The sequence below is a fragment of the Salvelinus namaycush genome, chromosome 17 (assembly GCF_016432855.1).
Source record: "Salvelinus namaycush isolate Seneca chromosome 17, SaNama_1.0, whole genome shotgun sequence".
Classification (NCBI taxonomy): domain Eukaryota; kingdom Metazoa; phylum Chordata; class Actinopteri; order Salmoniformes; family Salmonidae; genus Salvelinus; species Salvelinus namaycush.
The window spans coordinates 15792648-15805698 of record NC_052323.1 but is presented as its reverse complement, the minus strand read 5'-3'; the positions used below and the strand labels follow the sequence as shown (position 1 = coordinate 15805698).

At 45.7% G+C, this 13051-nt stretch overlaps 1 protein-coding gene across 1 annotated transcript; it reads left to right on the top strand.

The window, feature by feature from the left end:
* Nucleotides 1-8412: 8412 nt before the first annotated feature.
* Nucleotides 8413-12471, top strand: LOC120062119 (neuronal PAS domain-containing protein 4A-like). The gene is made up of 8 exons (XM_039011930.1): nt 8413-8587; nt 9073-9236; nt 9360-9462; nt 9580-9889; nt 10028-10137; nt 10336-10471; nt 10597-12320; nt 12443-12471. Exons 1-8 carry the CDS (start codon nt 8413-8415, stop codon nt 12469-12471), a joined length of 2751 nt encoding a protein of 916 aa, XP_038867858.1.
* Nucleotides 12472-13051: the final 580 nt, after the last annotated feature.

Below are 13051 nucleotides of genomic sequence, written 5' to 3'. Positions count from 1 at the left end.
ACCCCACCCAGTATTGTAATCAAAACTTACCAGAAAGCATGTAGTCCTTGGCTCAGACAGTGTAGTAGTGTGGGCTCAATAGCATTTTATTAGTGTGCAAGATCTTGAGAATCATCTGTACATGTGATGGAAGACTGCACTGCACATGTGATGGAAGAATGCACTGTGCATGCAGAGAGTTGACATTTCATTGAATTGGGGATAGTTTAACCAAAATATACCACAAGACCTAGAATTGCCTTATATTTATCCAACAAAAAAGGTTCACTGTTAAAAGCTAACTTTTTGATGAATTTATGCAAAATTACCCAAATTCCAGGGCCTAACTTACCATGGACAAATGCCAGAAATTTCCCGGAAAGTTTCCGACCCTTGGCAACCAATACTATGGCGGAAGCTGCTAAATGCATGGAGATTTGAAGGTATTACATTTTGCTAAAATATTTACAAGTCATTTACAGTTGAGAGGAAATGTTTGGAATTTTATTAATTGAGCAACTAAACTCATAAAAAAAGAAACATCCTTTCACTGTCAACTGCGTTTATTTTCAGCAAACTTAACATGTGTAAATGTTTGTATGAACATAACAAGACTCAACAACTGAGACAAACTGAACAAGTTCCACAGACATGTGAATAACAGAAATTGAATAATGTGTCCCTGAAAAAAAGGGGGTGTCAAAATCAAAAGTAACAGTCAGTATCGGGTGTGGCCACCAGCTGTATTAAGTACTGCAGTGCATCTCCTCCTCATGGACTGCACCAGATTTGCCAGTTCTTGCTGTGAGATGTTACCCCACTCTTCCACCAAGACACCTGCAAGTTCCCGAACATTTGTAGGGGGAATGGCCCTAGCCCTCACCCTCCGATCCAACAGGTCCCAGACGTGCTCAATGGGATTGAGATCCGGGCTCTTCGCTGGCCATGGCAGAACACTGACATTCCTGTCTTGCAGGAAATCACGCACAGAACGAGCAGTATGGCTGGTGGCATTGTCATGCTGGAGGGTCATGTCAGGATGAGCCTGCAGGAAGGGAACCACATGAGAGAGGAGGATGTCTTCCCTGTAACGCACAGTGTTGATATTGCCTGCAATGACAACAAGATCAGTCCGATGATGCTGTGACACACCGCCCCAGACCATGACGGACCCTCCACCTCCAAATCGATCCTGCTCCAGAGTACAGGTCTCGGCGTAGCTCTCATTCCTTCGACGATAAACGCGAATCTGACCATCACCCCTGGTGAGACAAAACCGTGACTCGTCAGTGAAGAGCACTTTTTGCCAGTCCTGTCTGATCCAGTGATGGTGGGTTTGTGCCCATAGGCGACGTGGTTGCCGGTGATGTCTGACGAGGACCTGCCTTACAACAGGCCTACAAGCCCTCAGTCCAGCCTCTCGCAGCCTATTGCGGACAGTCTGAGCACTGATGGAGGGATTGTGCGTTCCTGGTGTAACTCTGGCAGGTGTTGTTGCCATCCTTTTAGATTAGACTGCTGCAATGATCTACTTTCCAGCTACCCGGATAAAGCACTAAATAATCTTTAGTTAGAGCTAAACACGGCTGCTAGAATCTTGACTAGAACCATCAAATTTGATCACATTACTCCAGTGCTAGACTCTCTACACTGGCTTCCTGTTAAGGCTAGGGCTGATTTCAAGGTTTTACTGCTAACCTACAAAGCATAACATGGGCTTTCTCCTACCTATCTTTCCGTTTTAGTCCTGCCGTACATACCTACACGTACGCTACGGTCACAAGATTTCGCTCTTGCCGTTTGTGATTCTCTGATCTACCTCTACGCAGATGACACCATTCTGTATACATCTGGCCCTTCTTTGGACACGTCTTTGGACACTGAACAAGCTTCAATGCCATACAACACTCCTTCCGTGGCCTCCAACTGCTTTTAAATGCAAGTAAAACTAAATGCATGCTCTTCAACCGATCGCTGCCCGCACCGTCCTGTCCAACAAGCATCACTACTCTGGACAGTTCTGACTTAGAATATGTGGACAACTACAAATACCTAGGTGTCTGGTTAGACTGTAAACTCTCCTTCCAGACTCACATTAAGCATCTCCAATCCAAAATTGTATCTAGAATCGGCTTCCTATTTCGCAACAAAGCCTCCTTCACTCATGCTGCCAAACATACCCTCGTAAAACTGACTATCCTACCGATCCTTGACTTCGGCGATGTCATTATAGCCTCCAACACTCTACTCAGAAAATCGGATGTAGTCTATCACAGTGCCATCCATTTTGTCACCAAAGCCCCATATCCTACCCACCACTGCGTCCTGTATGTTCTCGTTGGCTGGCCCTCGCTACATATTCGTTGGCCATGTTCTGTTATAATCTCCACCCGGCACTGGTTCCTCTCTAGGTTTCTTCCTAGGTTTCGGCCTTTCTAGGGAGTTTTTCCGAGCCACCGTGCTTCTACACCTGCATTGCTTGCTGTTTGGGGTTTTAGGCTGGGTTTCTGTACAGCACTTTGTGACATCAGCTGATGTAAGAAGGGCTTGATAATAAATTGGATTGATTGATCTTGTACCTGTCCCACAGGTGTGATGTTCGGATGTACCGATCCTGTGCAGGTGTTGTTACACGTGGTCTGCCACTGCGAGGACGATCAGCTGCCCGTCCTGTCTGCCTGTAGCGCTGTCTTACACGTCTCACAGTACGGACATTGCAATTTATTGCCCTGGTCACATCTGCAGTCCTCATGCCTCCTTGCACCATACCTAAGGCACGTTAACGCAGATGAGCAGGGACCCTGGGCATCTTTCTTTTGGTGTTTTTCAGAGTCAGTAGAAAGACCTCTTTAATGTCCTAAGTTTTCATAACTGTGACCTTAACTGTGTACCGTCTGTAAGCTGATTTTTTCTTAACGACCGTTCCACAGGTGCATGTTCATTAATTGTTTATGGTTAATTGAACAAGCATGGGAAACAGTGTTTAAACCCTTTACAATGAAGATCTGTGAAGTTATTGGGATTTTTACTAATTATCTTTGAAAGACAGGGTCCTGAAAAAGGGACGTTTCTTTTTTTGCTGAGTTTATTTTACTTCCAGGACAGGCAAGGAGTGACACAACTAGTGCCATCAAGGAGTGACACAGCTAGTGCCATCAAGGAGTGACACAGCTAGTGCCATCAAGGAGTGACACAGCTGGTGCCATCAAGGAGTGACACAACTGGTGCCATCAAGGAGTGACACAGCTGGTGCCATCAAGGATACATCAACATTTGAGCCATCAAGCACTTCCCCTTCACAGTCATCCTCCACATCCAGCACAACCCGGTCAACAACCAGTACGACCAGTACTGTAGACCTGCACATCTGGCCGGAGAACTTCATTGTCCCTTGGGGCAAAATGTCCATGAACCTGATATCAGCCATCGCCAGAGGCACATGGCCAACCCCGGCAGAACGAAGAGAGATGGTGAGAATTACAGTAGACGTAATGAGAGTTATTGAGCCTAATCCGACCAGAGCACATTGCCATACAATAGCCAAAACGATGGTACAACAGTAACCGAAAAGCTTCGCTGATACAATGAAAGATGGCACTACAATTGGGAGTGGCTATGGATCCCTCTTAAATCAGATGAAAACACGCATTGAGCATAAGAATCGTGATAATCCTCTGGTACGGCTAAGAAAGAGAAAAACACCCTCAGGCTCATCGAAGGCAAAGCGTAAGGAAATGGAGTAGCTTTATTCCAGAGAACGGCCGGCAGGAGGTGACAGAGGACAACTCTCGTCAGCTCATGTAAGCAACGTTTTACTTACAGCGCTGTGCCATCAACGCTAGCCCAGCAACTAAGATAGCTGAGCTGAGAAGTAAGTGGCCATACCTTTTCACGCAGAAGGAACTCTACAACCACTTCAAGTTACTGACAGATGTCTCAGTCCTGGATAAAAATGGATGCCACGATGGCAGAAAAAATAAAGATTATCATTCAATACTTCCGCTACAAACCAACAAATGAAGAGGTTCGGCACATACTGTCAAGGTTTGAAAAGGGTGGAGCGACTGCAGTTGGCCTTGTGTTGTCCTCCTGCTGACGGCCCATTTCAAAGACAGGACGGATGCACTCTTTCTACAGGCCGATGTGAGTTTTACATTCATCTGCATCTTATGCATAAGATAATCATTTTCTATGTATATTAGAATTTAAAATTATGATGTGCCAAATGTTCAAAATATGTGAATTGAAAGTTATAGAATTTGTTGTTTTATATCTTTCAGGTGTCAGCCACAGACACAGATGTGGAGGGATCAATTCAACCTGCCGGACTCACCAAGACTGATTGTTCAAGGTAATGTATCCAATAAGACGTTCTGTGTAAGTAATTATTTTTAGACAGGGCCTTACAATAGCAATATTGCACAGAGCTAATTGTGAAACATAAATGTGATCTGATTTCAGGTAACACAATGACCCTTATTAAAGCTTGAGTATGTCGTTTTGGGAAGGGCATAAATGGAAATCTGGGAATAGGACAAAATATCCATTGAGATCTTTTCTAACCATAATCTCACATAATTAAAAAGTCAAATGACCATTCCCAAAATGGCATACTCTGGCGTTCACCCTGGGAGTGAAGGTAATGATTTGCCTCCTAAGATAAGGCCAGGCAGACATGTTGCACAAAACTCTGTTGAGAGTAGGACTACTACCCCACTTAGTAGGAAACAAGATAGATTTGTTATTTTTTTGAAAAATCGCATTTTTTTTTTGTGGAAAAATCGCAATTTTTGCGTTACCTGTGTCTGAAAGGTTATTTTTATTTCAAAAGCTAAGATATATGCAGTATACCAGTGCCTTTCTTATCTGTAATTCTGTCACTTTCTCTGCTGGAACAGTTATAAACATGCTATTTATTCGGGACGTTGATCTATTTTGAAGATTGATACATTTGAAAACCTTTTGTTGCCTTGTTACAAACTATCATTATTTGTTATGTCACATACAAGCTAGAATATCATGAAACATACATTTGTAAAGGAAGATGCTTCTCAGTTGTGTAGATGGGGTGGTTGTATCCATCCTAACTAATGCTATTATGGAAAACCTTGATTTTGTGAAGTTATGTCATACCAGGACTATTAAGATTAACAATTGTATTCTGTCCTGATTAATCATTTTCAGATGTACACTTTTTGATAGGGGAAAGGTGTAGGTTTGTAATTGAAGTGTTTGTGATGAAGCCCATTTGGTTACAGTTTATTGGCATTTCCTACCGAGCAACGGTGAAGTTGTACTATGGGAGCTTATAGAATGTGTTGTCACTTTTTTTTCTTTACATTAAACCATGCTTAATAACATTTGGTTTACTTGTTTTGGTAATGCAAATGTTTTAGAAGTTTACAGTACTGTTGGCATATTTTATCTGTAAATGTCATATGTTACTGTAAAAGCACATACAACCGATAAATTACAGTAATTTAACAGCAATTCGAGTTGCCAAGTAAATCCTGTACATTTCGTCGATGCAAGTAATTATTGTAAAATATAAGCACAATAATATATTGTAATTAGAAAGGTGTACAGGTACTGTAATAATACAGAAAATTGTTGTTATTTATAAACAGTAAGTTATTGTAGTACATCTACAGCAACATGTTGTAATTATAATTTACAGTAAATCACTGTTGTTTTACAGTACTTTTACTGGCAACTTTTTTTGCCATTCATTTTCTGTAATTTCTACAGTCAATTTTTACAGTGTACCTCCCTGACAACTTACATGGGCGAAAAGGCCCTTTTCACTCTACCCAGTGCTGAACATAGTGGTTGTAGCTCTCTTCATTCAGAAGCTGTCTGTAATTTTATCCACAAAACAACAACACAGGTCAACAGTCAGTAAAGTATGAATAGAGAAGACAGACCAATGGTGAAGGCTAATGCAGATCCATTTGATCGTTCATGTACAGTATGTCATGTGGGAAGCTGTTTATACTGCTCTGTCTCAACAAGTTATCCATTGTTACTGTACCTTTCTGCATTTGCGGAAAGCAACATTTGATGAACGCCATTACTCTATGTGACAATTATTTTCTCGGTATACATAAAGAGGAACGTGCAGGTGTTTTGTTTGATGTTTAGGCGTAATAAACGCTCCTAGAGAGCGATGCAGCACTACCGAGAGCTGAAACGTCTATGTAGCTGTCCATGGTGCTGAAATATATTGCGGCCTCTCTAAAATAAAGCATTTGCGAGGAAAGGGAAGGTCCGTGAAATCGAAGTTTGTGAACATGCAACATATATTTTGAGCCTTAAAAAAACCCATCTGTCTAAAAATAGGGACAATTGGAGATAGAAGCGGGGGTGCGCCACTGAGTGCATGTGTCAGTTACGGGTGAGAGCTATTTATAGAAACGAGGAGATTCATCTCTGTGCTCGTGCTCTGTTTGCAACAGGTGTGGTGTTTGTGTGTGTGTGTGTGTGTGTGTGTGTGTGTGTGTGTGTGTGTGTGTGTGTGTGTGTGTGTGTGTGTGTGTGTGTGTGTGTGTGTGTGTGTTTAGGCCAATATACTTTGAGTATCCTATAAAATATATAAAATTCTACAAAACAGTTTGTATGCTTCAAATATCACATTGACTATATACTAAACTTTAACACGCAGTAAGAAAACCATGACATAATTGTTGCAACATACTTTCATATAGTTCCTTTCAAATAATTTCACAAAACATCACATTTCATCTCAAATTGAGCTTCCACAATTCACTGGATCCGACTGTCTTCTCACAGGTTTTTACACATCAGTGGTAGATGTAGATACGAACGACTGCTGCAAAGCCTCCATCCCCAAGCCTTCAAAGAATTTAGGCAACGTTTTATATGATAGTTTGATTGAAGAGGATGTATTTTGGGCAAGAACAAACTGGTTTTATCTGTTCAGCCCATAGAGAAAGGGTTGGGGTATGATCATGTTGTTTGGATCTATGTTTTTCGACAAAGCGAAAAAAACACAATTTGCTAAATATTAACACGGGTGCTTATAAATAAGATGCAACTATAACCTGTGAAAATGGTTACAAGGCTTTCCCAAATAATTCCCCGTTTGGATGCAATCCACGCCTAAGGTTTTCAACCAGAAGAATCAGCCAGGTTTCGATGCATAGACTAGACATAGCTCAGCATCACCCTTAGCTACATTCCGCTCAAATGACCTTATAAGGAAGGATGTTGCAGTTTATGTAACATATAGGCTATACAGCGCGATTAGGCTGTCTCTCCTCTTCCTTTGCGCGTTAGCCCCGGAGGCACTGCGCTGCCTGACAACTGAATTTCAGTCAGAATGGTGGATTCCATTCATAAAAAGAGACTGAATTTGGTGATGTAACACTGCCCCACTGTCCCGCGTTTCTCCCCTAGAATAACTTTTTGCTGGAATATTGTTAATATATAACCTTGGCATGCATCTGCATGCGTTACCCTAGAGGTCGACGGTGGTCGGTTTTAAAGAAGGCATCGCATCGTTCATAATCATAACATTAAACATATTATGAGCTAGTCTGGCGAGGCATAGATGCATTTGCATCATTTAGGCTACTGATAACCTAGCCTACACTATATTAAGAATGATACATTTTCAGAGAGGATCAACCGTTCCTCGGGTGCCAAACATAAAAACAAATCTTCTCAGTTTCACTGCCCCCCCCCCCCCCCCCTCTCTCTCCCCCTCCCTTACACCGGGGTCCGGTGACTCCGTCTACGTTTTACGTTTGTCTCCGCCCATTCCTCGGTTTTGTCCAAATCGGGCTTTTTGCGTCGCCGGAGCTCCCGATATCAAGCCAACGTCATCATTGGGTAGAGGGAAGAGCTGACGTCAGAAAAGAGTCACCAAAAGGAGAGGGTAGGAGCAGTAGGGGGAGCGGGCAGAGGGAGAGAATTTCACCATTGCTAACATTGAATCCCCCTCGGCCCCCCTTCTCTCTAGCCCCCCCTCTTCCTACAACGTCGGTGTTGGCGCGTTGGGAGCCCCCCTTCGTCACCGGAATCCCAGCCTATATAACTTACTCGAGAGCAGAGTCCCTCCACCAGATTTACGGGATCCGGATATCTGGGCGAGAGACGGCTACTACAGCCGCCGAATCACTCACACTCTGAACCGGTGGAAAGCCATCCAGCGGCTAGCCAGCAACCTTACTGGACGCTGTGGCGGAACCGAAGAGGAAAAAAGAACGGATAGGAGAAGGTCTGAAGCCTTACTCTGGAACAAGCTGAGATGAAATTCCAATAGTAAAACGACAAGGTTATTACTACTAGCCTTTCTCTGACACCTCATCTTGGGAGAAAGAGACTCAGACCTCATCTGACGCAACGGTCAATATTCCGTTGAGTTTCACCTTCAAGTCCAGGGAATTTAGTCAACCACTGTAACAGGCTACAATGTATCGATCAACGAAGGGCGCGTCGAAGGCTCGAAGGGACCAAATCAACGCGGAGATTCGGAACCTGAAGGACTTGCTTCCCATATCCGATGCGGAAAAGGCACGGCTCTCATACCTACATATCATGTCCCTTGCCAGCATGTACACCAGAAAATCGGTCTTCTTCTCTCAAGGTAAGCGCGACTTAGCTTATAACAGACAAGTTCAAATACACTCAGTGTATAACCCATAGCCTGTTGATTCATAACTAAGAAATGCTTGTGAATGAAACATATATTGACAAACTGTTGCTTCCATCCGTCTGAGCTAGTTGCATGCTACCTTTGGCTTTCCGCTTGAATCAACAGGTGCCATATTTCTTGTTGAAAGAAACAGTTGATGAATTTCATGTCTACATGTGAATTATGTTGTTTAGGAATATATATAAGGAAATATTATCGTGCTTTGTTTGAGCTTCTGGCGTGAAAAACTATTTTAGAGCCGAGTGTCGCTATCTAGTGCTGAAACGCTTCTACCGCTGTCCATGGCACTGAAATCTAATGCGGCCGTTCTATAGCTATTGCAGGGAGCATAAACGTTACCTTTGTGGTATGATGACACCAATTAGCTAAACAAAAACATAATTAAAAAAACATTTCCCATCATCTTTTGTTTTTAGAATCGGGATCCGCTGGCAGTCTCGAGGAAAGCGCGAGGTTCCTGTCTTTCCACGAGCTGTCAGAGCTGGTGCAGGAGCTACCAGGGTTCCTGCTCTTGCTGACTGGGGAAGGCAAGCTGCTCTACCTGTCAGACAGCGTCTCCGAGCACCTCGGCCACTCCATGGTGAGTTCACGGGAGACCATATCATGTCTAAATAGCAAACTAGTAAATTAGCTGTAATTTAGATTTTGTTTCAGGGATATCATGAATATGCTAAATAAAAACGACTTTTGCTCGATGTTTCAGGTGGATCTGGTTGCCCAGGGTGACAGTGTGTATGATATTATTGACCCTACTGACCACTTCATCATGAGGACCAACCTAGCCCCTCCTACATCACCTGACACAGGTAAGATGCGCCTCCATATTTCCAATGGTACAGAAACGTGTCACAAATGGCTCGCATTTATATCACTCAGATCATTTCTGATATTCACAATTTCTTCTTTCCTCTTCTTTCTCTCAGATCGTCTATTCCGTTGTCATTTCAACACTTCCAAGTCGGTGCGCAGGCAGAGTGCTGGGAACAAGCTGGTTCTGGTCCGGGCGCGCTGCCCTTTCCCACCCTCCTCTTCTACCACCCCTAGCTCCTACTGGACATCCAATCCCGTCTGGATGTGCTTCTGTTCCCCTCTGGAAGCCGTCCCCACCCGCTCTGGTCCTGGGGGGGACCAAGTTCCAGCTCTGATCCCTCCTGCTGCTGAGAACAACTTCTTCCTAGCCTCGTTCCAGTCTCAACACAGCCGAGACATGAGGCTCCAGAATGCACAGGACAGGTGAGGTCACACCCACTGACCAGGCAACGCCACCTGTTGCTTTAGATCGTCTGAGTGATGGCATGACGTGTACGCTTTATAGTCAGAAGTATGTTGAAGACATAGACTTACCATGTCTTCTCTCCATCTTCCCTGTAGTGTCAGTGTTTACCTTGGCCTTGATGTGTCAGCCCTGAGGTCTCGCTCCTGGTACAGCCTCCTCCACCCACAGGACCTGTCACACGCCTCCGCTCAGCACTGCAGCCTGTGTAAGTACCAATTCAGTTCACCACTCAACAATCACACACAGACGCACCAACACACATCAACACAAATGTGAACTCAATTATACTGCATCCACCATTACATGGAGCAAACTTCACTACAAACCCACCATTAAAGTTCTGTGACGTGATCAGTTGTAGAACACTGTCTGATGTCGATGTTCTCTCTTTGTTCCCCCACAGTGAGAGAGGGAGGAGAGGGTAGATCTGAGATGGTGGTACGGGTGGAGTCTGCAGACCACTCCTGGGTCTGGCTCTACATGGTATTGCAGCTGGAGGCAGGAGACAGCCCCATCAGCAGCAACAACTACATCATTAGGTACTACCTCTACCCTATGACAGATCATCATAACACATTTTCAATAGATATAAAGGAGATTGCAAAGAGCACAAGAGAATCTTACTAACCATTTCCATCTTTTTCTCTTTCTGTTTCTCTCTCAGTGAGGCGGAGGCGTGGTCAGTGAGACAGCAGCTGAGCACAGAGCAGACCCAGCTGACCCTGGTACTGAGTACCAGTACCTCCCGCCAGGACAGCCTGAGCCTGTCCAGCCCAGACCAAGTCTTCACCCCAGGCAGCAGTGGCCTCTCAGCCCAGTCCTTTGACTTCAGCATGACTGTGTCCAGCAGTGTGGGCTCCTCAGACGAGACAGGGGGCGCCACCACTGAGCCCATGCAGGTGGAGGGCGACCCTCGCTCTAGTATTTCCTCTATTGAGGAGGAGAGCTTCTTCCAGCAGCAGCAGATGCCTGCCCCTGTCCAAAGCCGCTCTGCTGCCTCCTCCCCCACCCCAGTTACCGTTGCCACGGTAGCAGACCTGGACTTCCTCACTCAGAACATTCTCCTGCCCCCCTCCTTCCAGCTCGAGCCCCCGCTGCCCGCCCTCCCCCTTCCACTCCCCCCAGTGCCCACCTCCCAGGAGCAGCAGACCAAAGAGTTTGTGTGTACGCCCCCCTACACACCCCAGCTGGGCGGGGGCAGCTTCCTGTTCGGCGAGCCCCTCTTTAGCTTCGACCCCACAGGCACCACCACACCCCCTCCCTCCACCACCACAGCTACAGCCACCACCTCCATCGCCCCTTCGCTCTCCCCCTCCGCCCCACCCACCACAGCCTCCAGCCCTGCTCCCCCCTCCTCCCTGTGCCTCACTGGCCCCTCCACCGACCTGTTCTTCCCTGCCGATCCCTGCAGTGGCTCTATTTATGAGAAGCTACCCCCCACCCCTGACAGCCCTCGAGATGGGGACTGCACAGTGATGACCTTGCCTGAGGTTCGGGGACCCCTGTATGTAGATGTCCCTTTAGGGCCCTTTCACTACCCCCTCGAGGGCCTCCTCACCCCAGAGGCCTCCCCCGGTAAACAGCCTGGTCTCTCTTTCTTCTCCCTGGAGAGAGAGAGGGATAAGGAGAGAGCAGAGATCTCCCTCTTAGCTCAGCACATCAGCTCCTTAGCAGAGGGATTCTACCTGGATCCTCTCTTATCCAAGCTATCCCCTCCTTCCATGTCCCCCTCCTCCTCCCCTCCCCCCCCGACCCTCTCACCATCCGTAGCCACCGCTGGTGTTGACTCTATCCACATGCTGGGAGAGTTTTACCCCGTTAAAGTGTGGAGAGGCCTGGACTTCCCCGTATTCCAAGATGATGATGACTCTCTGTTTGAAGAGAGCATCTTAGAAGCCCTGCTCCAGGACTTCTCCACCCCTCCACCCCTCTCCCCCTCCATCCCCCCACCATCTCCCCCCAACCCAGTCTGCTGGCACTCACCCTCCCACTTTGAGGGGGTCAGCCACTTCTGTAGCGTCCAATCGGCGCACTGTTACCCCACGGCCAGGTGCGGGGAAACATTGGCCGGCGAGGCCGGGGCGATGGCAGAATGGGAGGGGCTGGGGGAGGAGCCTATGGAGATCGAGGTGGCGTCATCACCTCTGTCTTCCTGTTCCTCCATCCCAGCATCCCCTCCCCTGCGGCTCACTGCCTCCCCCACCTCCGCCCCCTCCACGCCCGTCGCCCCCAACACGCCCGCCGTGCCTTGCGCCCAGTCCCTCCTGGAGGAGCTGGCCGCCCTGGAACCTATGTTTGGGGCAGGTGCCTCGATCGCCCCCGGCTTGGGGCAGCAACCTGAGTTGTATCAACTCCAGTGTCACCAGCCGCCACAGTGCTTCCACAAAGGTGAGAATCATTCAGTTAACTTGTTCTACTGTCTTTCTCTGTTTGATAAATGGATTAAGATGTGTTAACCCTGAACATACCAGACTAATGTGCCTTTCCTCTTTGTCTCTTGTGTTTTTCAGATGGGAGTGGAAGTGTTCCCCCGTTCTAAATAAGTCTGTGACTTACTTCATTAAGTATGGCATATTGTCATATTTCGTGGAGCTATTTTACTGAAAAGTAAAGATGATTTAAGTGTATAAATATATACATAATGTATACTACTAAAGGACTTTATTTCCTACATGCCTACTGAGAACAAATATTGCCTTCATATTTTTGTTCATTTATTTATTAATTCATGTATTCTATATATTTTTTTTTATCAAACAATTTCGCATTTAATTTCAACATTGACATAATGGTGCAATATTTACCAACCGAATGTACCCATGACTGACTGAGTTTTGGGTCCATTTGGTGCCACAGCTTTTCTGTAACATGAGCTTCAGATTTGATCAGTCAGAGACGTAACAAAATCTCTGACCTTGTAAAGCGCTGTTTAACTTCCAGACCGCATTTGTATTCACTCGTAGTGAAAAACCTGTTGCGAACAAAAAAAATGAGAATACCTTCTTTGATATTTCAATAGAGAAATGACTTAGAGCATTATTGCTTGTAATGCAGCAACGCAAACTCAAATCACAAATGTGGTGAAAGTCTATGTTTACAAAAATCTCTACTGACCTGGT

Coding starts and splice junctions, on each gene's coding strand:
- LOC120062119 (XM_039011930.1), top strand. CDS start 8,413: ATGTATCGATCAACGAAGGGCGCGTCGAAGGCTCGAAGGGACCAAATC. Junction 10,138..10,335: donor CGCTCAGCACTGCAGCCTGT/GTAAGTACCAAT, acceptor GTTCCCCCACAG/TGAGAGAGGGAGGAGAGGGT. Junction 10,472..10,596: donor AGCAACAACTACATCATTAG/GTACTACCTCTA, acceptor TTTCTCTCTCAG/TGAGGCGGAGGCGTGGTCAG.